We start from the raw sequence: 22,751 nt of genomic DNA, 5'->3' as shown, positions 1-22,751 counted from the left end.
CTTTTTTCTTAGACCTCATGGGACACATATGAATTGGTATTTATATAACATCTTACAAATATTAATAGATTATGAAACCAGGTACTTCAGTTTTTACAGAAAGAGTCCATGCTCTCTTTCTTCAGGTTTTTTGAGAGCCATAGAAATTGAGGCATTAATAAATTAGAAGTAAGGATAAATACTGATAGGTTGGCCAGGTCGGTGCAATTTTGAACACAATATTGGAGCCTGAATATAGTGGAACTTAAAGGTTGATGTAATTACATTGCAAAATATGGAATTTATGTCAAATCCATGGATTACTAGGGTATTAGCTATTACCACATTCTTTCCACTCTTTCCTTGAAAACTTATGTATTATGTACACATATATGATCTTCTAATAAAATAACTTCCTTCCAAACTCAAAATCAATCACCAAGTGCTATCAATTTTACCTCTCAAGTCAGTGATTTTTAAAATTACTGTTAATTCACTAACACTTGTATGCAAGTTTGTCTTTTATTAATCATGGTAAGATCTACAGACATCTGGGGGAAAAGTAGCTTTTGGAGGTGAAATCTGTTTGTTTTTTTCATTCCAGTGCTTAATGTACACATGGATTTGTGCCCCCCTCCCCCCCCTTTGCAATTGCTCCTTATGACCAGCTAAGCAGTATGCATCCTGTAGTTAGGAACCAATCTCCTATTTGTTTCCATCCCTGTTACCACGTCTCACTCACTTGGGCAATACAGTTAGCCTCTTAACTGGCCTATTTGCTCACCAGTCTTGCTGTTATTAAGTCCACCTTCCACACTGCCACCACCCTGACTAAAGCATGTAATTCACCAAATTTTCCTTTCCTTAAAACCTTCAGCAGCAGTTCCTTGTCACCTTAGCTAGCACAGCTTACAAGATTTTCCACAAATTGATTCCCCCTTCTTTATCCAGCCATTATCTTTTGCCACTCTTTCAATCTTTATACCCCAGAAGTAGCAAACTGTTAGTTTGAACCATATGAAATTGCCCTTTTTGTAGGTCAGACATCAGCAGATTTAATATGGTTCAGTCATTGTTGTTCCATGCTTCTCCCTGCTTAGAAAAAGCCTTCACAGCCCACTCAATACTAACTCTACTTAGAAGTTGCTTCCTAGTAGCTGGCTCTGACTCCTCTCACAGCTGCTCCTATTCCCCCTGTGTTTCCCTCTCTCCTAGCACTTACCATACTGTATTATAATTGCGTGGTGGTTCTTTGTCCACAGCTAGACTATAAATAGCAGGCAGGGACTGCACCTTCCGTATCTTCATGTGCCTTTCTTCCTAGCACTAACATGTTGGAAAGCAACAGATGTTTGTTGACTTGAATGGGTTGTATTAGACATCCGATTAGTCAAAATTAGTAAGTGGACTTAATTGCTATTAATTTTCTTTCACAGCTGAAGAAAGCAGTAGTAGTGACAGTATGTGGTTAAGCAGAGAACAAACACTGCACAACCCTGTTATGATGCAGACACCACAACTCACTTCCACTATTATGAGAGAGCCCAAAAGATTGCGGCCTGAGGATAGCTTCATGAATGTCTATCCAATGCAGACTGAACATCATCAACCTCCTCTTGATTATAAGTAAGTACATTTGATCATTTTCTGTACTATAACTTTATTAATTACATAGAAAAAAGTTAAGTTAAAAGAAGAATAAAATTCTCCTTGAAGCACGCAGGTAACATGGATGTTAGCTCAAAGACAACAAGAGGAAGCAAGGCAACAGCAGGAGAGAGCAGCAATGAGCTATGTTAAACTGCGAACTAATCTTCAGCATGCCATGTAAGTGAGAGTGCCTTATTGTCTGAGTCTAGGAAGTTCACTAATTCATTTTAACATATTTTAATGTGTGCCTTATCTAAAAATTTCAGCAAACTCTCTAGAGTAACTTAAGCTGAAATAATCAAGGAATTAAAAATTGGTCTTTCCAACAGGAAACAAAAAACGTTTTAAGTTAATATTAACTAGTTAGCCAAAGGACCAATCTTAGGTTGATCTGTTGGAAAAATTTAAATATGAATCCTTGTTTATTTTGGTACACAGAATTAAAAATACAGTTCTGTGACATCTTAATTGATTTTCCTACCTTAGTTCAGGCCCTCATCTTTTACCTGAACTATTGTATTAGCTTTCTAACTGGTTTTCTTCCCTCAAATCTCCCATTTATCCTCTCACCAAACCCCTCCTTTCACACTCCCCCACCGCTCCATCATTCACACTGCCATCAGGAATTATTATTCTAGAATAAAAATCTTACCATGTAACTCTTAACTTAAAACCTTTCCATGGCTCCCCATTTCCTGCTGGATAAAGTCCAAACTCCTTAGCTCATGGCATGCAAAGATCTTTCAAAATATGGCCCCTGCCTACATTTTAGTATCATTTCCCATTCTCTGGCAACTGGTAATATCATCGTAAAAGAACAAGCTCAAGTGTAACCTTAAGGGAAGCTTCGGTCATCTATGCTCCCATAGCACTATGTATATTCATATTTCTTATAGCACTTACCATGTTGTATTATAATTATTTGTTTATGAGTTTGTCCCTTTGTCTAGACTGTGAGCTCCTCAAGGGCAGGGACCACATTCATTGCCTGTCAGTGCTTGGCACATAAAAGGTGCTAAGTAAATGTTCATTGAATGAATAAATGTTCAATGCTAAAAAAAAATTGTTTACCTTTTAAATACTTCGTTCTTACCGGATTCTGTATGAGAACTTGATAAATCTTTCTAAAAGTTTCATTAGCTTTGGCTCTAAAAGAAATGGCAGACAAGCAGTCTTTAGATAATGTTTTTCATGTCTTGATTGCTATTCAGGGTAAAGTGTGATGACTCTGATTAAGTTTTTCAGTTTGAAAGTGTTGTACTTGGAACATAATGTGGTATATATTTAAAACTGAGAGGTAGTAAATGTTACTCTCTTCTTTTTTAATTTATATTTTGTTCTGTTTTGTTGGTTTTTAAATAAGAATTTCACCTGTTTTTCTTAAGAAATGATCATTTACGACATTAGTGGTAGTCTACATAAATTGACTTTAGTTATTTCCATAGTGGTCTTAAGAACCTCTAGAGACAAAAAATATACTCTATTACATGTATAGATACTGATTCTAACTTGGTTAATATGGTCACCATTTATATTATCACTTGGTTCCATCCCTTTTTCTCTGTTTCTGTGGCCACATTCCCCTAGTGTATGTTCTTATTTCATGCTGGATTCTACAACTAATTTCCTAGCTTTCAACCAGTCACTAGTCCACATATTCTAGAATTCTGCCACGCAATCATTTGATCTGTATCTCTTCCCTGAAAACTTTGTACCAATTCACAAGATCCTATATAGAATCTCATCACTCAGTACCATTTATCATATTACTCTTTTGTTTCAATTCCCAATTATAGATAATCTCCCCCAGGCAACTGCAAGGGGTTATCTCAGTTAAATAACTATTACCAGAGAATTATTTTTTGGTGGTGGTTATAACCATAAGTGGTCTCTTGCCTGGGATTTTAAAATATTTTTATCTTACAATGACTTTTCTGTAATGGTATCTGCCTTATAACTGAAAATATTTCCAAATTATCTTTCTTATTTTTTAAAGTTTATATCGAGTATCTTCCTTATACTCCAAACAAAATGCAGAATAGATTTCTGGTTTTCTGTAACGTGATCCACGAAGTACACATTCCCTTCACAGTTGCCTCCGTTAAATATAGTAAGGTTATCTTTTATTATCCAGAACTGTTAGGAAATAAGGACCATTATCAACATGTTTGCCGAGGGAGCCTGGATCAGACATCATATCTTGTTATCTTTATGTCTTTTAAGACCCAGCACAGGCCAGGCACAGTGCCTCATGCTTGTAATCCTAGCACTTTGGGAGACTGAGGCAGGAGGATAATTTGAGCCCAGGAGTTTGAGACCAGCCTGGGCAACATAGTGAGACTCTGTCTTTACAAGAAAAAAAGTTTTAAAAGACACAGCACAGTATTGTGTAAATTGTAAGCATTCAGTAAATAACTGATGGGGTTTTGGTGGTCTTATTTAGGGGGAGGTGTCTTTGGATAAGAAGTTAATGTTGGCCAAACTGGAGAACAAATCATACTTAATGTCACTATTATGTTGTCTACTTTATGCTGATCTGGGCTAATATGTGAACTTAGTTTATTCTCCATAATTATGTGATAACATACAGAGCTTTTGGTCTTAATTTTATATTTTACATTTCTATATATGATATGTCTTAGTTTTGAGTTTCATAGGGCACGAGAATTCAAGTTTCAGCATAAGCGTTGCTCATTTCTTCCTGAGGCAGAATTAATCCCTTCTTTCATATCCTTATAGCACTTGATGCGTAGTTCTATTGTAATATTTATCACATTTTGTCATAATTAATTGTTTATCTCTGTTGCCCATAGTAGACTGTGAGCTCCTTGAGGGCAGGAACCATGTCTTATTCATCCTTTTTTTTTTTTTTTTTTTTACATCCATGGCACACAGTAGAAGCCTGTCACATAGGAGGCACTGTGTGAATGAGTGAGTGCATGCCTGGTACACATTAGGTACTGAATGAATGAGTGATGGGTAAAATTAGCATTATGTATTGATAAAATTATATGTATTCTGAAAATGTCATTTCTTTGGTCTCTGTTTTATGTTTGTTTATTAATTTGTATCCTGCCTACTTTCAAAAAGGATTTGAGGTATCTTATATGTTCCCATATGGGAAATTCTCATTGAACCTTGTATATGGGATATCAGACGTATAAAGCTAAATGTATTGAAGCAGTATAGAATAAGCATAACTCCTTAGCATTTTTAGACAAGTGAACATTGGGGATTTGACATCATTGATGACATGATCAATGCCTAATCATTCTCCCTGACCTTTAATTCCATCATTTTCCATTATACTTGAATATAGAGAGCCACATACTGCTGCCTATATTTTAATAGTCACAATATTGGTTCAGATCTTGACTTTGTTTTATATTTCTCTAGTCGGCGTGGCACTAGCCTAATGGAAGATGATGAAGAGCCAATTGTTGAAGATGTTATGATGTCCTCAGAAGGGAGGATTGAGGATCTTAATGAGGGAATGGATTTCGACACCATGGATATAGACTTGGTAAGAAACTTAATGATTTTTGTAAGATTTTCATTTTAGATTCCTTGGAAATTAAGTTGGATATTTATTAGAGAAACACCATGAAAAATAAGTTTTGCAAAAATATTAAATAAAGTAGTTGCCAGGGGATTAGGTATATGAGAAGGGATTGAGAAGAGGGTGAGTTTGGTGAGGGTGTTAGATCCTAGTTTAAGATGATAAAAATTAGCTGTTTGTTTTTGAGATTAGGAATATATGGATTTAAAGGACATGTTTTGCTTAACATTAATTTGACTGAAAATCAAAGGATACTTAATGGTTATGTATTAAGTTTTTCTAAAATGTTTTATGAGTTAGCATAATGAAGTATCACATTACCTTATAATTTTCTATTTATTTACCATTATCAGAACAACACATTAACTTGATACTACCCTATTACTGACATATTTCATTATCAGATAATGAAGTAAAATTACTTAAACTTTGAAAGAAGTTAAATATATATGAGTATATTTATTAATATGATTAAGGCTTTACAGCATATAAAATGCTTCTTCGTATTTCATTTTACTACATACCTCATTCAACTTTGTGAGGATTGAATATATTGAAGCTTGGACAGTTAGCCTATCCAAGGAGACAAAACTAGTAAGCAGTGAAGCTGAGACTTAAAAGCCTGGGCTTCTGATTCTACTTTTTAGTAGACTATGGTGTATTCTCAAAGAAATAATTAAATCTTTAGGATAGTGTAATTTGGCACCTTGAAGGGAAAATGATTTGAGAGGAGGATTTTTAAAGTAAAATAAAAAAAATGAGTTTTCCAGTTTTTGTCTCTCAGAATAATTTTCCACAAATGAATTGTTTTTGTACTTTTAAACATTCTGTAGTTGAGTGTACAGTGTTTAAAGTATTGTAAGCTACTCTTGCAATCACATAGGCCATATGAACATTTAACTTGGATATTTTCAGTTACTGTATGGTTTATAGGTATAACAAATGTCAACTGACTTCCTTTTTTCCCTTAGCCACCATCAAAGAACAGAAGAGAGAGAACAGAACTGAAGCCCGATTTCTTTGATCCAGCTTCAATTATGGATGAATCAGTAGGTTTAATTTAAAATGTACCCCACGATTGCAAAATCAAAAGTATAGGCTATCCCTGAGTTTGAGGTTGGAAAGTTAGGGCAGCATACTGAGAATGGATGAAAACAGATGGATGTGAGAAAAAAAGGCAGGCGGGTAGAATTTCAGTGGGAGGGACGTGGTGGGGGGTGATGCAGTAGTGGTGACAGATTAGAAAAGTACTTTCGAATCCCTGGCCAACTGGGACTTAAATGTTATGTTAAGGAATTTGGACTGTTCCTGTAGGTTTGGGTTGCCAACCGAAGGATTTTAAATGAGGGAATGGCATGATCAGAATTGTGTTTCAGAAATATTTCCTTGGCATTTATGAATGGATAGGATGAGGGGAATAATTGTAATATAAAGGCATGGAGAAAAATAATGAGAACTTGAACAAAATGCTTTGATAATGAAGAGAAGGGTATTGAGATATCTAGGATGAAGAGTGAGTTATCCTCTTCTAACCTTTAATTGGTTTTTATTGGGCTTTGTCAGTTACTTTTCTTAAGTACCTCTCATATCGGTTCCCTGTGTCATTTTTTCCCTGACAAAGCCTTGGTTCAAGTCCTTGGTTTTCATTTGGGCTAGTGCAGAGCCTCTAAGCTGATCTTGGTGCCCCACCCCCACTTCATATCTCTTCTGGGACCATCTTTCTAAAATGCAAATCTGATCTTCTCAGAGTTCTAAGTCTCTTATTGATTTTTTTTCCCATTGCCATTAGGAAAAAAAATTGTAGCTCCTCAGCCTGACATACAAAGCCTTTGGTGATTTGGTTCCTTTTCCACCTTAACCTTGGCCTTTTCCTTGCATGTATTCTTTTTTTTTTTTTTTTTTGAGACAGAGTCTCACTCTGTTGCCCGGGCTAGAGTGAGTGCCATGGCGTCAGCCTAGCTCACAGCAACCTCAAACTCCTGGGCTTAAGCGATCCTACTGCCTCAGCCTCCCGAGTAGCTGGGATTACAGGCATGCGCCACCATGCCCGGCTAATTTTTTGTATATATATATTTTAGTTGTCCATATAATTTCTTTCTATTTTTAGTAGAGACGGGGTCTCACTCTTGCTCAGGCTGGTCTCGAACTCCTGACCTTGAGCGATCCACCCGCCTCGGCCTCCCAGAGTGCTGGGATTACAGGCGTGAGCCACCGCGCCCGGCCCCCCTTGCATGTATTCTTGTTAGCCATACCAAATTTTACGGTTCCTCTCAAATGTACTATGCTCTTTAATTACTCCATGACTTTTCTATAAGCTTTTCTCTCTGCTGGAAATGTCCCCTTCCTTTTCCTCCTGGTGAATTCTTCCTTTAATACTCAGTTCTGACATTACCTTTGCAATTTTTACTGACTTCTCCAGATAGATATTTTATCTCTGCTTTCTTAATAGTTTGTATATATTTTCATTATGACAATTACAGACTGATGTTGTGAGATAGGAAATTACATGTGCTGGTCCCTCACTGGACTGAACTCTTTGAGGCAGTGATGATTTTATTCATTTTGAGTTCTGCCTAGCATATTAGGTGTTTAGTTTTGTCTAATAAATAAATAATTTAAGTAACCTTCCATGTCCCTTTTAAAATATTGTCTACCCATTTATGCTGTTTCCTTCTAACACCTAACTCAGGTGACTGTCATACCATCCTCTAAGGCCTGCTTTCTATTGCCCCAGTTTCTACCATTCCCTCCTTGCCCTCCGCACTTCATAATCTGCTTTCAGATAGCTCTTGGAACTATTTTGACAAAAATTCACACTAACATATTAATAAGGTCATTTTTTTTTTTTTTTTTTTTTTTTTGAGACAGAGTCTCACTCTGTTGCCCAGGCTAGAGTGAGTGCCGTGGCGTTAGCCTAGCTCACAGCAACCTCAGACTCCTGAGCTCAAGCGATCCTCCTGTCTCAGCCTCCCGAGTAGCTGGGACTACAGGCATGCGCCACCATGCCCGGCTAATTTTTCCTATATATATTTTTAGCTGTCCATATAATTTCTTTCTATTTTTTAGTAGAGGTGGGGTCTCGCTCTTGCTCAGGCTGGTCTCGAACTCCTGAGCTCAAACGATCCGCCCACCTCGGCCTCCCAGAGTGCTAGGATTACAGGCGTGAGCCACCGCGCCCGGCCTAAGGTCATTTGTTATACCCCAAAAGATAGAGACCACCTTGGGATCTTTCAAATCATTATTTGTTTTGTTTTGTTTTAAATTGTCTTGTTTTTTTCTTTGTTTTTTTAAATCAGTATTTTTAAATCTCTAATGTGAATTTGAATCATCTGGAGATCTTATTAAAGTGTAGATTCTGTTTCAATTGGTCTGGAGTGTGGCCTGAGATTCTGCATCTCTAACAGATGCTGTTGATGCTTCAGGTCTGCAGACCAATGAGTAGCAAGGCTTTATGATAAAGTACATAGGTGACCTATTCCACCCATAAATCTGTATAGTTTAAGTGAATATTAAAGTATGTGGTTTCCTGATAATTAATCTAGGAATATGTATCTTCCTAATTTGTTAAATAAAACATGAAGATAGTGATTATGATGAGGGATAAAAGAGAATATTTTCAAGCAGGTATGATAAAATGGATTCATTCAATTTATTAAGCTGTAAGTTGGTGCTAAAATGAATAAGACACTTTCTCTGTCCTTAAGGAATTCATATTCTAGTGCACCTTGACTACCACTTTGAAATATGAAAAGTATGGAAGCTAGTATTTGAGAGCTTATATGCTAGACACTATGCTAGGCATGATTTATTTTGATCCTCTTCAGCAACTTTGTCAGAAAGGTGGTAGAATTCCCACTTTTATACCCAAGCAAACTGAGACCAAAGAGGTGATTTAGTGACTTACCCAGAGTTATACAACTAGTAAATGTCAGAGTTGTAATTTGATGCCAGTTCCTTTTGATTTAATAATCTTATGCTGGCCGGGCACGGTGGCTCATGCCTGTAATCCTAGCACTCTGGGAGGCCGAGGCGGGTGGATCGCTCGAGGTCAGGAGTTCGAGACCAGCCTGAGCAAGAGTGAGACCCCATCTCTACTAAAAATAGAAAGAAATGATCTGGACAACTAAAAATATATATAGAAAAAATTAGCCGGGCATGGTGGCACATGCCTGTAGTCCCAGCTACTCGGGAGGCTGAGGCAGGAGGATCACTTGAGCCCAGGAGTTTGAGGTTGCTGTTAGCTAGGCTGATGCCCCAGCACTCTAGCCCAGACAAAGAGCAAGACTCTTGTCTCAAAAAAAAAAAAAAAAAAAATCTTGTGCTGTCTCTTCTGTTATATGTCCCGAAACTAAAATCAGGCCTCATTTGGGTGAAATACCAAGACAAGTAATTAGTAAATTGAAATGATGAACTATAATCAAAATTGATATGGGCATTTAGAGATCTGCATGTTTTTATCATGTATTTGTGTTTGTCTAACGTCAGGAGAACTTTAAGCATTTGTTTCATTAGTCCTGTATTAGATTTGCAAAAAGGTGTTCTCCACCTCAGATAACTAAAATAATGAAACAGCAATGTAAAGTTTGTGTATCTATTTTTGATATTTAACATTTAGAGAAAGCTACAATCTAAGTGAAGCCAAATATAGGGCCCTTAATAATTATTTGTTCTTTATAGCAACTTTATTGCACTCATGTATATTGACTATGTTACAACTAGCGGCCTTTATTTATTAATTTGATAACAGTTTAGCTGCTTCTGCCTCTAAAATCAGGAAAATGAGCACACATACTTACAACTGTAGTTTTATAGTATTACCACATGATGGCAGCAGTCACATAACTGAATGGTCAATAATCTTTAAAGGCTGAGGTATCTTTAGAGGTCTTTGACAGTGTTATTTTTTGAAGCTAATAAGACTTGGTTTTTTAAAAAATATACATTAGACTTTACCCCATATTGTCTCAGTCATAACTTAAGAATGGAATAATGGAAAATTTTGAATGCAAAATTGTTTGCCTTTAATATACTAACCTACATCTGTTCTTACTCAAGCCTATGATAAGTGAATCATCAAAAAGCAATAGTAAAATTAGGATTTAAATTCTGTAATGCCCAGTTCTAAGATTCTCCAATTCTAAGTGAAATAACTCAGAGCACCTTAGTATAGATACTTCAGGTTATTACTAAATAAATGCTAAATATGTCTTTTAAAATAAGATTTTCACGTCACCCAGGAGTGGTAATATAAAAATTCTGAGCATATCATTTTTGAGATGCATATACGTAAGATTCTAGATTTATAGTGTAGTTGGTTTTATATCTGTAAATAAAATTGGTTTATCCCATTGTGATAATGGTCATTTTCTGCCAGTTTTGCCACAACACACCAAAGCTTGATATTTATACTTTTAAATATGCGTTTAAGTGTTTATTAATGTTAACATCAGAAACAGGTACAGTTTGTATTAGCACAGAAAAGAGAGTGTCACTAATGTTCTTCTCTTGTGTTGAAATTCTCTTATTAGAATTATCTGTAGTATAAAATTGGTAAAGAAGAGCTCAGTATAATGAACCTAATATATAATGTTTTAGTAGAAGAATCTAGTTATAACCTAGTCTTTATAAAATGGTCTCCCCTCCCCCCCCAAAAAAAAACCCCAAAATTTCACTTGTTCGGGTGCTTTCTAGTCAGGCACTCTGGAAAGAAGTTGAGTTCATTTTCATGCCACACTCTACACCAACAATTGCTAATTAAGATTTATCCTTTCATTCATCATCAGACGTTTCCTTATCTAGATTCATAGAGTGTTATGGCTAGAAGGGATACTATATTTTATTTTATTTGTTTGTTTGTTTACTTAGAGGCTGCAATCAGATATTTGTTTCTTGGTCTGAAAATACACAATTCCTTCAGATCAAAATAATTTGAATTCTATGACTTTTGTTCAAGTGAGATTTAACTTACAAGTAAGAGCCATTTGTGATCTCAATCTCAGCTCACATCTGGCTTTGATATCAGCTTTTATTAGCTCATTACAGTATTCTAAAATATTAACTGGCATAATGAGTACTAGAATTTTAATTGAACAACCTAATTTTTAGTATATGCACTAAAAGTTATGTATTCATTTTTGCTTAATGAACAAGAGAGTGTTGTTCCATTCATCATCTGCTTTTACTTTTAGTGACAAGTAATTATTAAATTTTACCTAACATTCTTTTCCCAATTAGAATGTATAGAAAAGCATCAATATAAGTCATTTTGCCCAGACTTAACCTTGTTTGATTTCTTAAAATTTGTAGTTCTGCTCATTCACTTAGGCAAGATTTTCTGAAGTATACTTGCATTGTTCTTGGATTTTTTTTTTTTTTTTTTGGTCTGCATGTTCAAATACCTTTTTAGAAACTATACCCATTTCAGAGTACAAATGGCCAAGTTCGCAAGACTTTCTTAAACTCTTTCCAGTGAACCTGTGCCAAAAGCATGCATGAGGAAGCACATTCATTTGTTCATTCAGCAAATGCCTATGTTGAATGCCTATGTTCAGGGCATTATCTATGCATTAGGGGTGTGTATAAACATAATCAAGCCAAAGTCACTACTCTTAGTTATATTTGTGAGGTAAGTAGCATCTTGATTAGTCCTGATGTTTTTTAATTATTATTTATAGAGATGGGGTCTCGCTCTTGCTCAGACTGGTCTCCAACTCCTGAGCTCAAGCAATCCTCCCACCTCAGCTTCTCAGAGTGCTAGGATTACAGGAGTGAGCCACCACGCCCAGCCTTTAGTCCTGATCTTATTTCATTATTTATTGATGGTCAATTTAATTTTAGAATTACATATCTGAAGAGAGGGGAAGTTTTCAAAGTGGTTTTATTAGCATGTTATTTAACTTAATAAAGTATTAATGTGGTATTTGTAGATATATATATATATATATTACAAAGAAATGAATGACTATTTTAATATTTTTTTCCTTTCTCTCTCTCTCATTAGGTTCTTGGAGTGTCAATGTTTTAATACCAGTACACAATTAAATCTGCGGTGGAGTCATTTTCTAAGTGGAAGAGGAAATTTTAAACTAAAGTGTGGTAGATACAGTGAAATTCTGTACAGATTTTTCTCTAAGGAGAATATGACATGCTTATGCTTACCAAGATCAAGTGCATTGAGGGGCAGTTTTGTTTGCCTGAAAAAAGTAAAGGACAAGTAAACAATTTGATGATAAGCTACAGTTTTTCTTAGAAAGTAAATATTTTATTTATGCGCTGTTAGTTGGCTTTTGAATGAATTATTTCATGCTTTTTTAAAAAAAATATAACAGTCTGAAGAGGCATTTGGTACAGATAATTCTCTCACATTTATTTACTGGTTGTACTAAATAATGATGGCCTCTGCTGGATTTCTGTTTACATCTAAGAAACGTTAAGGAAGAATTTATCCCACCACCCTGAAATTGTAGGATAGAATTGTTTTTAGCATTCTAAATTTAAATGCTTAAAACATCAATCAACAAAACTTTGTTTTAAATATTGTAATTGTGGAGAAAAGTAAACTTATAAGCAGAACTTTTACAATTTTTTCATCTAAAAGTATTTTAAGATATTTTTAAAATCCAAGAGCTTCTCTATACTTTTCAGAAATATCCAGATGCAGTGAACTGCCAGAAGGTAACCCGTCTCAAACATGCTTATCCCATTATCAACCCTGAAAGTTTGCTTGTCCTTTAAGGTAAAAATGTAATGTTGTGATATTCCTTCCAGTAGTGCCACTGTATTTTGTCTCCAAATAAAAGAAGCTTATTGTAGTATGTTTGCAGAAAAATTCTAAACAAAAATTATACAGCTTATTAGAGTGTGGGAATAGGGATCTAAATTTTAAATAAAATTATATATATATATAAATTGGTGCTGATTTTATAATTGCGCAGTTTGTTTAGTTTTTTCTTACTTTTAAATTCCAACTTAAAATTATGAGGTTTCAGAAATATATTGAAAGTTTAACAATGTTTAAAAATAGAAAAGCATGAGTGTTCATGCTTTAAAATGATTTTTAAATTTGTATTTTATATTGTTTTATCTATCTGTCTTTGCAAGCAGTCTTCAGGTTAAAGATACTTCTAACAGGTTACAGTACATTTCCTCTGTATGTAAATTAGATGGGATAATAGAATTCATAACCCATAATATTCTTTGAAAGCTAAGCTTTAAACTTCATTTTATGTCCTTTCACAAATAAATTAGTTTAAAACAGAAAGTGGCTACTTGCCATTTTGACATCAACTCATTTTGCGAGGCTTAGGCAGCTAGACATCGTTTAAAACAAAATATTAACTTATATTACATGTGTATCTATCTTTTGTCAGTCGTCTCTCAGTTCTTGAGGTATATTATTTTAATCATTCCATGCCTTAATATGCTTGCAATACAAGAATATCTTCAGATGGGAGAATATCAAAAGGCTTTCAGTTTTTAGATTCAGAATCAACAAGCATTGGGCTGTGGTAGCCAAAAACCATAGGTTAGCTAAAAGATCATGATAAAGAACAATTATTTTATTAAATCGTGGTTAATAACAAATGAAACCAGACTTGTCTAACAGATTTTCCATCAACAAATATTGTTATGTGAAAAAGTATTGCCTATGTTGTTTTACACACCACTGCATTTACTAGAACTGCTGAGAGGACTGTATATATGATTTTAAACCTAAGTTGATTTTTTTCTCACTCTTGAAAGGAGTACTTCTTTGTGAAAGCAGTTCTTACAGCTTTGTTTTCAACCAGCTAAAAATGTTTTATATATTACTCTAACCTGTTGTCCTCCACATTCTATTGTCCTAATTGTACTGTTTTCTGATTTGTATTTATGTCTTGAGACAGTAACTTTTTGAATAAAAATAAACCTGCAATATGTTGTATGTTTTTATCTCTTGTAATCATGGGGGAGAGTGGCTATAAATGGTTTGAAAATCATATCTATTATCACATCTTTTAATGTGTTTAAGAATAATTTATAGACAACACCACCATGTGATATTTTTAATAAATTATATGTATTTTCAAATGAGACTAAATCCCTAATTGGGCTACTACTTTAAAATGGGAACCTGTAACAGTTATTTACTTTTTATCTGGTATGGGATAAACACACTTTAAAATGTCTACATTGTTCATGCAGAATACATTTGAGTGCCTATTCTGTATAGGTATGTATTAGAGGTCCCTCCCTCAGAGATCCAGTGGGGAAAACAAATAAAATAATTAAACTTAAAATAAGTGCCCGGAAGGAAACTTTAACAGGGTGTGCCAACTTAGAGAATGAGAGAGAGAGAGAGAGACCGAGACCTACCTTAGATAAGGGGCTTTCGGCAGTGGAGGGCAAAAGCCAAGATTTGAAATAGAATTTACTAATTGAATTCATACTGAAAGGCCAGGATTGCTTAAGCCTGGGAGTTTGAGGTTGCTGTGAGCTAGGCTGACACCACAGCACTCTAGCCGGGGCAACAGAGTGAGACTCTGTCTCAAAAAAAAAAAAAAAAAAAAAAAAGCATACTGAAACTCTTTCTGCAATGTGTTATCAAGATTTGTGCTGAGGCCTGTAATCCTAGCACTCTGGGAGGCCGAGGCAGGTGGATCACTCGAGGTCAGGAGTTCGAGACCAGCCTGAGCAAGAGGGAGACCCCCGTCTCTACTAAAAAAAATAGAAAGAAATTATCTGGCCAACTGAAATATATATAGAAAAAATTAGCCAGGCATGGTGGTGCATGCCTGTAGTCCCAGCTACTCCGGGAGGCTGAGGCGGTAGGATCGCTTAAGCCCAGGAGTTTGAGGTTGCTGTGAGCTAGGATGACGCCACGGCACTCACTCTAGCCCAGGCAACGAAGCGAGACTCTGTCTCAAAAAAAAAAAAAAAAAAAGATTTGTGCTGTACTCTTTAAAAGAAATTCGTATCAATGTAACACTAGCACATTGTTCATTTGAGCTAGTTTGTAGATACTAGAAGAGTTGTCTTCTGTCACTGGCTTTTACAACTGAACATTTGAAAGGATAGCTAATAACTGGGCACTAGTTTAAGTAATTTACATGTTATAACTCATTAAGACTTATGATAAGAGGTAGTACATGTTATCCACTCCACCTTCCCCCACCTCATCCCCCCCCTTTTTTTTTTTTAGCAAATCAGGAGGAGGTGAGGAAAATGAAGCACAGAGAAATACCTTAGACAAGGCTATATGGCTAGTAAATGATAGAGTTGGTATTCAAGCCCAGGAAATCTGGCTGCATTAAATCCCAGGAAGTATTTGAAACTATTTGATACATAAGGATAGCGTACATAATTGCACAGAGATAAAATGGTACATTGTTCATTGTGCCATGTGTATCTTTAAGGAGTCCAGCTGGCTATAGAATTGAGTGATGTGAATAAACATTGTCCTAAATCTGCTACCCAGCTGGCCTCTATGAAGAAAGTATAAATTAAATCTGAACCCTGAGGCCATCAATAGTTACTTGCTAATAGCTTTAAAAGTTGGGAGATAGGGGAAGAAGATTAAGATAACCTAGAAGAGATGTCTTTTAATATTCTGTCACAAAGGAAACTTGGAAGGATTCCCATGGGTGAGCACCAGATCAGATAGACTATTCTGGTAGCTGTAATGATTCAGCAAAAGAAAATGAGCAAATGAAGCAGCACAAGCCCTTTGGTTATGAGGAAATTGGGTGATGAAATTTGCCAAGTATCACTTAAAGTCAGCAAATCTTATTGACTATCTACTGTGTGCCTGGCCTTGTGCTAGCTGCTGAGAAGGCAAAGACCAACAAGACAGACTTTTTTGAAGTTTCAGTTCAGCTGGGTGGTGGGATGCAGATGCAAAACTAACAAAATGAGGTAAGAAATGTTTTTATTGGGTGTAATGGGAGCACAGAGGAGAGGCACAAATAGTGGATGTGCTTGGGGAGCCTTGTAAGACTGACACTTGAGTCGAAATTTTTTCCCAACATTTTATTATGAAAATTTTCACACACAACAAAACTGAAAGAACTTTACAGTAAACACACTTAACTTGTCTTTACCACATATCCATCTATCCATCTGTCTTGTTTATGTATTTCAAAGTAAATTGCAGATATGGTCATTATCTCCTAAATACTTCTTGCATATCATTAAGAGTTTAATATTTGTTTACTGTTTTTTCTTTTGGTGTAAAATTTATATACTGTGAATATATATTGCTGTTTTGACAAATGCTTATGGCTGTTTAAACCAAATTCCTTTAAAAGATATTGAACATTACCATCAACCCAGAAAGTTCCTTTATGTTCCTTAATCTGTGCTTCCATGCTTTCTAAAGGCAACAGCTGTTACATTTCTAGCCTAGGCAGCTAGACATCATTTAAAACAAAATGCAAACTTATATTATATGTGTATCTTTTGTCAATCATCTCTCAGTTCTTGAGGTATATTAAATTTGGCTGTTCTAGAACTTCATATAAATGGAATCATACGGTATTCTTTTAGTGTAAGGTTTCTTTCAGCATAGTGTTTTTGAGATTTATCCATGTTATGTGTATCAACAGTTTATCTTTATTCCTGAGTAGTATTCTGTTGTAAAGATATACTACAATTTGTTATCCATTTAGTGGCTGATGGACATTTAGGTTGTTTCTACTTTTGTGGCTATTATGAAGAAAGTACTACTTGAGTTGCATTTTAAAAGCTGAGAGGTGGGCTAGGTGAAAGCAGGGCAAGGTGGCCAAAGCTGAAAATTTCAGGCAAAGGAGAGAACATGAACAACTATCTTGGATGTAAGAACTATTTAGTAATTGCTTATGGCCAGGTAATACTGGAAGGGATAGTTCGTTATCCAATACCTCACATCAGCTTTAAAAATGAAAAGGGCATTCATAACTGATACCTTTGGTAACAAATGTTTTTGTTTTATATGTGAGGTTCTCAGAATTGGCAAAGATCCAAAGTAGTAGCAGGGTGCCTTTAAATGAGTTGTGAGAAATTGATTTGTTTAAATATGGGTATTTTCATCACATGAGGACTTATTCTACCATTGAGGAAACTACACTTTAACAGTTTATCAGTTGTGTAGTTGTATCAATAATAAACTGTAAATTCTTGAAAATAGGTTCCTCAACTGAAGTTTGAGGCTGATAAAATGAAAGGCCACCTACTATAAGTTTATTTTGCTTTTTTAATGAAATTTTTTAGTTGAAAAAATTGTGTGTTTGTCATGTATAATATGTTTCTAAACATGTATACATTGTGGAATGGCTAAATTGAGCTAATTAACATGTATTACCTCATTTTTTATGGTGAGAACATTTAAAATCTCTTAGTAAATTGATTATAATATTACCTATAGTCACCATATTGTACCATAGATCTCTTGACCTTATTTCGCCTATCTAACTGAAATTTTGTATCCTTTAACCAACATCTCTCCAACCTTCCCTTCCCCTTAGCCCATGGTAACCACAATTTTATTCTCTGCTTCTATGAGGTCAGCTATTTTCCATTCTACAGATAAGTGAGATCATGCAGTACTTGTCCTTCTTTGCCTGGCTTCTTCCACTTAACACAATGACCTCCTGGTTCATCCATGTTGTTGTGAATGGCAGGATTTCCTTCTTTTTAGAGGCTGAATAAGATTCCATTTGTGTATATATACATTTTCTCTATCCACTCATGCGTTGATGGACACTTAGGTTGGTTCCTTATCTTGGCTATTGTGAATAATGCCACAATGAACATGTGAGTGCAGCTCTCTAACATACTGATTTGATTTCCTTTGATGCATACCTAGTAGTGGGATTGCTGGATTTGGTGGTTATATTTTAATTTTTTGAGGAATTGAACCTCCATACTATTTTTCTTTTTTTCTTTTCTTTTTTTTTTTTTTGAGACAGAGTCTCGCTCTGTTGCCCGGGCTAGAGTGAGTGCCGTGGCGTCAGTCTAGCTCACAGCAACCTCAAACTCCTGGGCTTAAGCGATCCTACTGCCTCAGCCTCCCGAGTAGCTGGGACTACAGGCATGCGCCACCATGCCCGGCTAATTTTTTGTATATATATATATTTTAGTTGTCCATATAATTTCTTTCTATTTTTAGTAGAGACGGGGTCTCGCTCTTGCTCAGGCTGGTCTCGAACTCCTGACCTCGAGCGATCCACCTGCCTCGGCCTCCCAGAGTGCTAGGATTACAGGCGTGAGCCACCGCGCCCGGCCCATACTATTTTTCATAATGACTGTACTAGTTTACATTTCTACCAACATTGTACAAGGGTTCCCTTTTAGCCACACCCTCACCATCTTTTTTTTTTTCTTTTTTTGAGACAGAGTCTCACTCTGTCACCCGGGCTAGAGTGCCATGGCGTCAGCCTAGCTCACAGTAACCTCAAACTCCTGGGCTCAAGCGATCCTCCTGCCCCAGCCCTGCAAGTAGCTAGGACTACAGGCGTGCACCACCACACCTGGCTAATTTTTTCTATTTTTAGTTGTCTGGCTAATTTCTTTCTATTTTTAGTGGAGACGGGGTCTCACTCTTGCTGAGGCTGGTCTCGAACTTCTGACCTCAGGCAGTCCTCCCCCCTCGGCCTCCCAGAGTGCTAGGTTTACAGGTGTGAGCCACCACTCTAGGCCAACCATCTTTTTTTTTTTTAATCTTTTTGATAATAGCCATTCTAACAGGTGTGGGGTAATTTTCATTTCCCTGATGATTAGTGATATTGACTTCCTTTTCGTATACCTTTTTGCCATTTGTATGTCTTCTTTTGAGAAATGTCTATTCAGGTCGTTTGCCCATTTTTAAATCAGTTTGTTTTTCTGCTATTCATTTGTATGAATTCCTTATATATTTTGGATATTAACCCCTTATCAGATATATGGCTTACAATATTTTCTCCTGCTCTTTGATACAGTCTCACTGATCTAGCTTTGCTTTTATTGCCTGTGCTTTTGGGGACATAAACAATCATTGCCCAAATCAATGTCATGGACATTTCCCCCCATTTTACTTCTGGTGGTTTTACTGTTTCAGGTCTTAAACCTAAGTCTTTAATCCAGTTTGAGTTGATTTTTGCATATGGTGTGAGATAAGGGTCTAATATCATTCTTCTGCTTTCTATTTCTGTGAAAAATGTCATTGGAAATTTGGTAGGGATTGATTTGTAGATTGCTTTGGATGGTATGGATTTTTAAATAATACTAATGCTTCCAATTCATGAACATAGGGTATCTTTCTATGTGTCATCTCAATTTCTTTCATCAATATTTTATTGTTTTCAGTGTAGAGGTCTTTCATTTCCTTGATAAAATTTATATCTAATTATTTTGACAGAGTCATTTGGGTTTTCTCTATATAGGATCATGTCATCTGCAAAGAAGGACACTCTAACTTCTTCCTCTTCAATTTGGATACCTTTTCTTTGATTTCTTTTCTTTATAAAAACAAGGTCTCACTATGTTGCCCAGGCTGGACTCAAACTCCTGGGTTCAAGTGATCCCCTGCCTTAGCCTCCCCAAGGAGTTGGGACTAGCGGCACGCTCCACTGCACCTGGTTTAAGTGCCTTTTATTTCTTTTTCTTGTCTAATTACTCTGGCTAGGACTTTCAGTACTATATTGAGTGGAAGTGGTGAGAGTGGGCATACATGTCTTTTTCCTGATCTTAGAGGAAAAGTTTTCAACTGTTCACCATTGAGTATGACATTAGCTGTGGGGTTGTCATATATGGCCTTTATTTTGTTGGTACATTCCTTCTATACCTAATTTGTTAAGTATTTTTAAATTATTATAATTTCAAAATAATAAAATGGTTAATTTTATCATGTGTCTAGGAATTGATCCATTTCTTCTAAGTTATCCAATTTGTTGACGTTTGTAGTACTTTGTTGTGATCATTTGTATTTCTGTGATACCAGTTATACTGTCTCCTCTTTCATTTCTTATTTTATTAATTTGAGCCTTATTTTTTTTCTTAGTCTACCTAAAGGTATGTTGATTTTTATTTATTTTTTCAAAAAAACAATTCTTATTTTTATTGAGCTTTTCTATTTTTTCTTGCCTCTATTTCATTTATTTCTGCTCTGATTTTTATTATTTTCATCCTTCTATTAATTTTGCACTTATTTTCCTAGTTCCTTGAGATGTAGTGTTAGATTATTTATTGAGATTTTTTTTTATGTAGGTGTTTATAGATATACACTTTCCTCTTAGAACTGCTTTTGCTGCATCCCATAAGTTTTGGTATGTTTGTTCATTTTCATTTGTCTCAAGATGTTTAATTTCCCGTTTAATTTCATCATTGACCCATTGGTTGTTCAGCAGCTTGTTTGATTCCCTTGTATTTGTGAATTTTCTGAAATTCATCCTCTTACTGATTTCTAGTTTCATATCATTGTTGTCAGGAAAGATACTTGATATCATTTCAATCTTCTTAAACTTGTTAGGACCTCTTTTGTGGCCTAACATATGATCTATCCTGGAGAATGTTTCATGTGAACTTGAGAAGAATGTGTATTCTGCTGTTGTTGAATGGAATGTTCTGTAAATGTCTGTTGTTAGGTCCACTTGGTCTAAAGCTGTGGTCCCCAACCCCTAGGCCATGGCCTGGTACCAGTCTGTGGCCTGTTAGGAACCACCTGAGCTCTGCCTCCACCCCATACCCCTATCTGTGGAAAAATTGTCTTCCATGAAAACAGTCCCTGGTGCCAAAAAGGTTGGGGACTGCTGGACTCAAGTATAGTTTAAGTCTGATGTTTCTATATTAATTTTCTCTGGATGATTTTTCCATTGCTGAAAGGGAGGTATTGAAGTCTGCTACTATTATATTACAGTCTCTATCTTCCTTCAGATCTATTAATCTTTGCTTTATTATACTTAGGTGCTCCAATGTTGGGTGCATATATATTTGCAATTGTTACATCCTCTTGATAAATTGACCCCTTTATCATCATATAATGACATTCTTTGTCTCTTACAGATTTTATTTAAGTTATATTTGATGTAAGTATAGCTACTCCTGATTTCTTGAGGTTTCCACTTGCATAGAATATCTTTTTCCATTTATTCACTTTCAGTATATGTGTCCTTAAAGGTGAAGTGAGTCTCTTGCAGGCAGCATATATAGTTGGGTCTTATTTTGTTAATCGATTCATACACTCTGTTTTTTGATTGGGGAAATTAATCCATTTACATTCAAGGTAATTACTGATAGGTAAGGACTTGCTACCACCATTTTTTTTTATTTCTTTTTTTTTTATTTTTTTTATTTTTAATGGAACGCTTCACGAATTTGCGTGTCATCCTTGTGCAGGGGCCATGCTAATCTTCTCTGTATCGTTCCAATTTTAGTATATGTGCTGCCGAAGCGAGCACGCTACCACCATTTTTTTCATAGTTTTCTGGTTGTTTTGGAAAGACTTTGTTGCTTTCTTCTTCTCTTGCTGTCTTCCTGTTATTAGGTGATTTTCTCTAGTGATTTTTTTTATTCCTTTTTATCTTTTGTGTATTTACTATAGCTTTTTCCTTTGTGGTTACTATGAGGCTTACATAAAACATTTTACAGTTAGAACAGGCTATTATTTAAGCTGATAACAATTTAACTGTAATTGCATAAAAAAACTCTACACTTTTATTCTACCACCCCTTATTTTATGTGTTTGATATCACAATCTACATCTTTTTATATTCTCTATCCCTTGACAAATTATTGTAGCTATTACTATTTTTTAATAATTGTCTTTTAACCTTCATACTAAAGATAAATGAATTACACATTATTCCATTATTAAAGTATTCTGAATTTGTATATTTACTCTTGCCGGTGAGTTTTATACTGTCATATGTTTTTGTGTTAGTTAGCATTATCTTCTTTATCTTGAAGAACTCCATTTAGCATTTCTTGTAAGGCAGGTCTGGTGGTGATGAACTTCCTCCCTCAGCTTTTGTTTGGGAAAGTCTTTATCCCTCCTTCATTTCTGAGGGACAGTTTTGCCAGGTACAGTGTTCTTAGCTGGCAGTTTTTTTTTTCTTTAAGCACTTTGAATATATCCTCTCACTCTCTCCTGGCCTGTAAGTTTTCTGCTGAGAAATAGATTGATAGCTTTATAGGATCTCCATTATATGTGATATGCTTTTTTTTCTCTTCTGCTTTCAGGATCTTCTATTTGTCTTTGATTTTTGACAGTTTGATTATATATCTTAGTGTAGTCTTATTTGAATTAAATTTTATTTGATACCTTTTACCTTCCCATACCTGGATATTTATATCTTTCCCTAGATTTAGAATGCTTTTTGCTATTATTTTTATAAATAAGCTTTCTGTTCCTTTGTTTTCTTCTCAAACACCTATAATTCAAATACTGTTCTTTAGATCCTGTACCATAGATTCCATAAGCTTTCTTCATTTCATTTCATTCTTTTTTTTTTTTTTCTCTGACTGTATATTTTCAAATAGCCTGTCTTGGAGTTCACGTATTCTTCTGCTTGATCATTCTGCTTTTGATGCCGTCTATTATATTTTCCATTTCCCTTTTTTTTCCTATTTTTTT

The 22,751-nt window shown here is 35.4% G+C and overlaps 1 protein-coding gene and 1 non-coding gene across 3 annotated transcripts in view; one reads left to right on the top strand and one right to left on the bottom strand.

The window, feature by feature from the left end:
* The window catches only part of STAG2 (STAG2 cohesin complex component), a 130,669-nt gene extending 117,623 nt beyond the window's left edge, over nt 1-13,046 (top strand). The window contains exons 30-34 of one of the 2 annotated variants that reach the window (XM_069464063.1): nt 1,416-1,605; nt 1,696-1,806; nt 5,026-5,152; nt 6,160-6,237; nt 12,189-13,046. In XM_069464063.1, the coding sequence (XP_069320164.1) occupies nt 1,416-1,605; nt 1,696-1,806; nt 5,026-5,152; nt 6,160-6,237; nt 12,189-12,212 (530 nt within the window). In that variant the 3' untranslated portion in view covers nt 12,213-13,046. The remainder of the gene's footprint in view (nt 1-1,415; nt 1,606-1,695; nt 1,807-5,025; nt 5,153-6,159; nt 6,238-12,188) is intronic. The other variant, XM_069464064.1, reaches the window with a different exon arrangement.
* An 8,423-nt stretch (nt 13,047-21,469) lies between these two features.
* LOC138379237 (U6 spliceosomal RNA) lies at nt 21,470-21,576 on the bottom strand. Its single transcript, XR_011232020.1, has one exon. It is a non-coding gene; the product is annotated as a U6 spliceosomal RNA (small nuclear RNA).
* Between the last annotated feature and the right edge of the window lie 1,175 nt (nt 21,577-22,751).

This window comes from Eulemur rufifrons, chromosome 30, assembly GCF_041146395.1.
Source record: "Eulemur rufifrons isolate Redbay chromosome 30, OSU_ERuf_1, whole genome shotgun sequence".
Lineage (NCBI taxonomy): Eukaryota > Metazoa > Chordata > Mammalia > Primates > Lemuridae > Eulemur > Eulemur rufifrons.
This window is presented reverse-complemented; position numbering and strand designations above follow the sequence as displayed.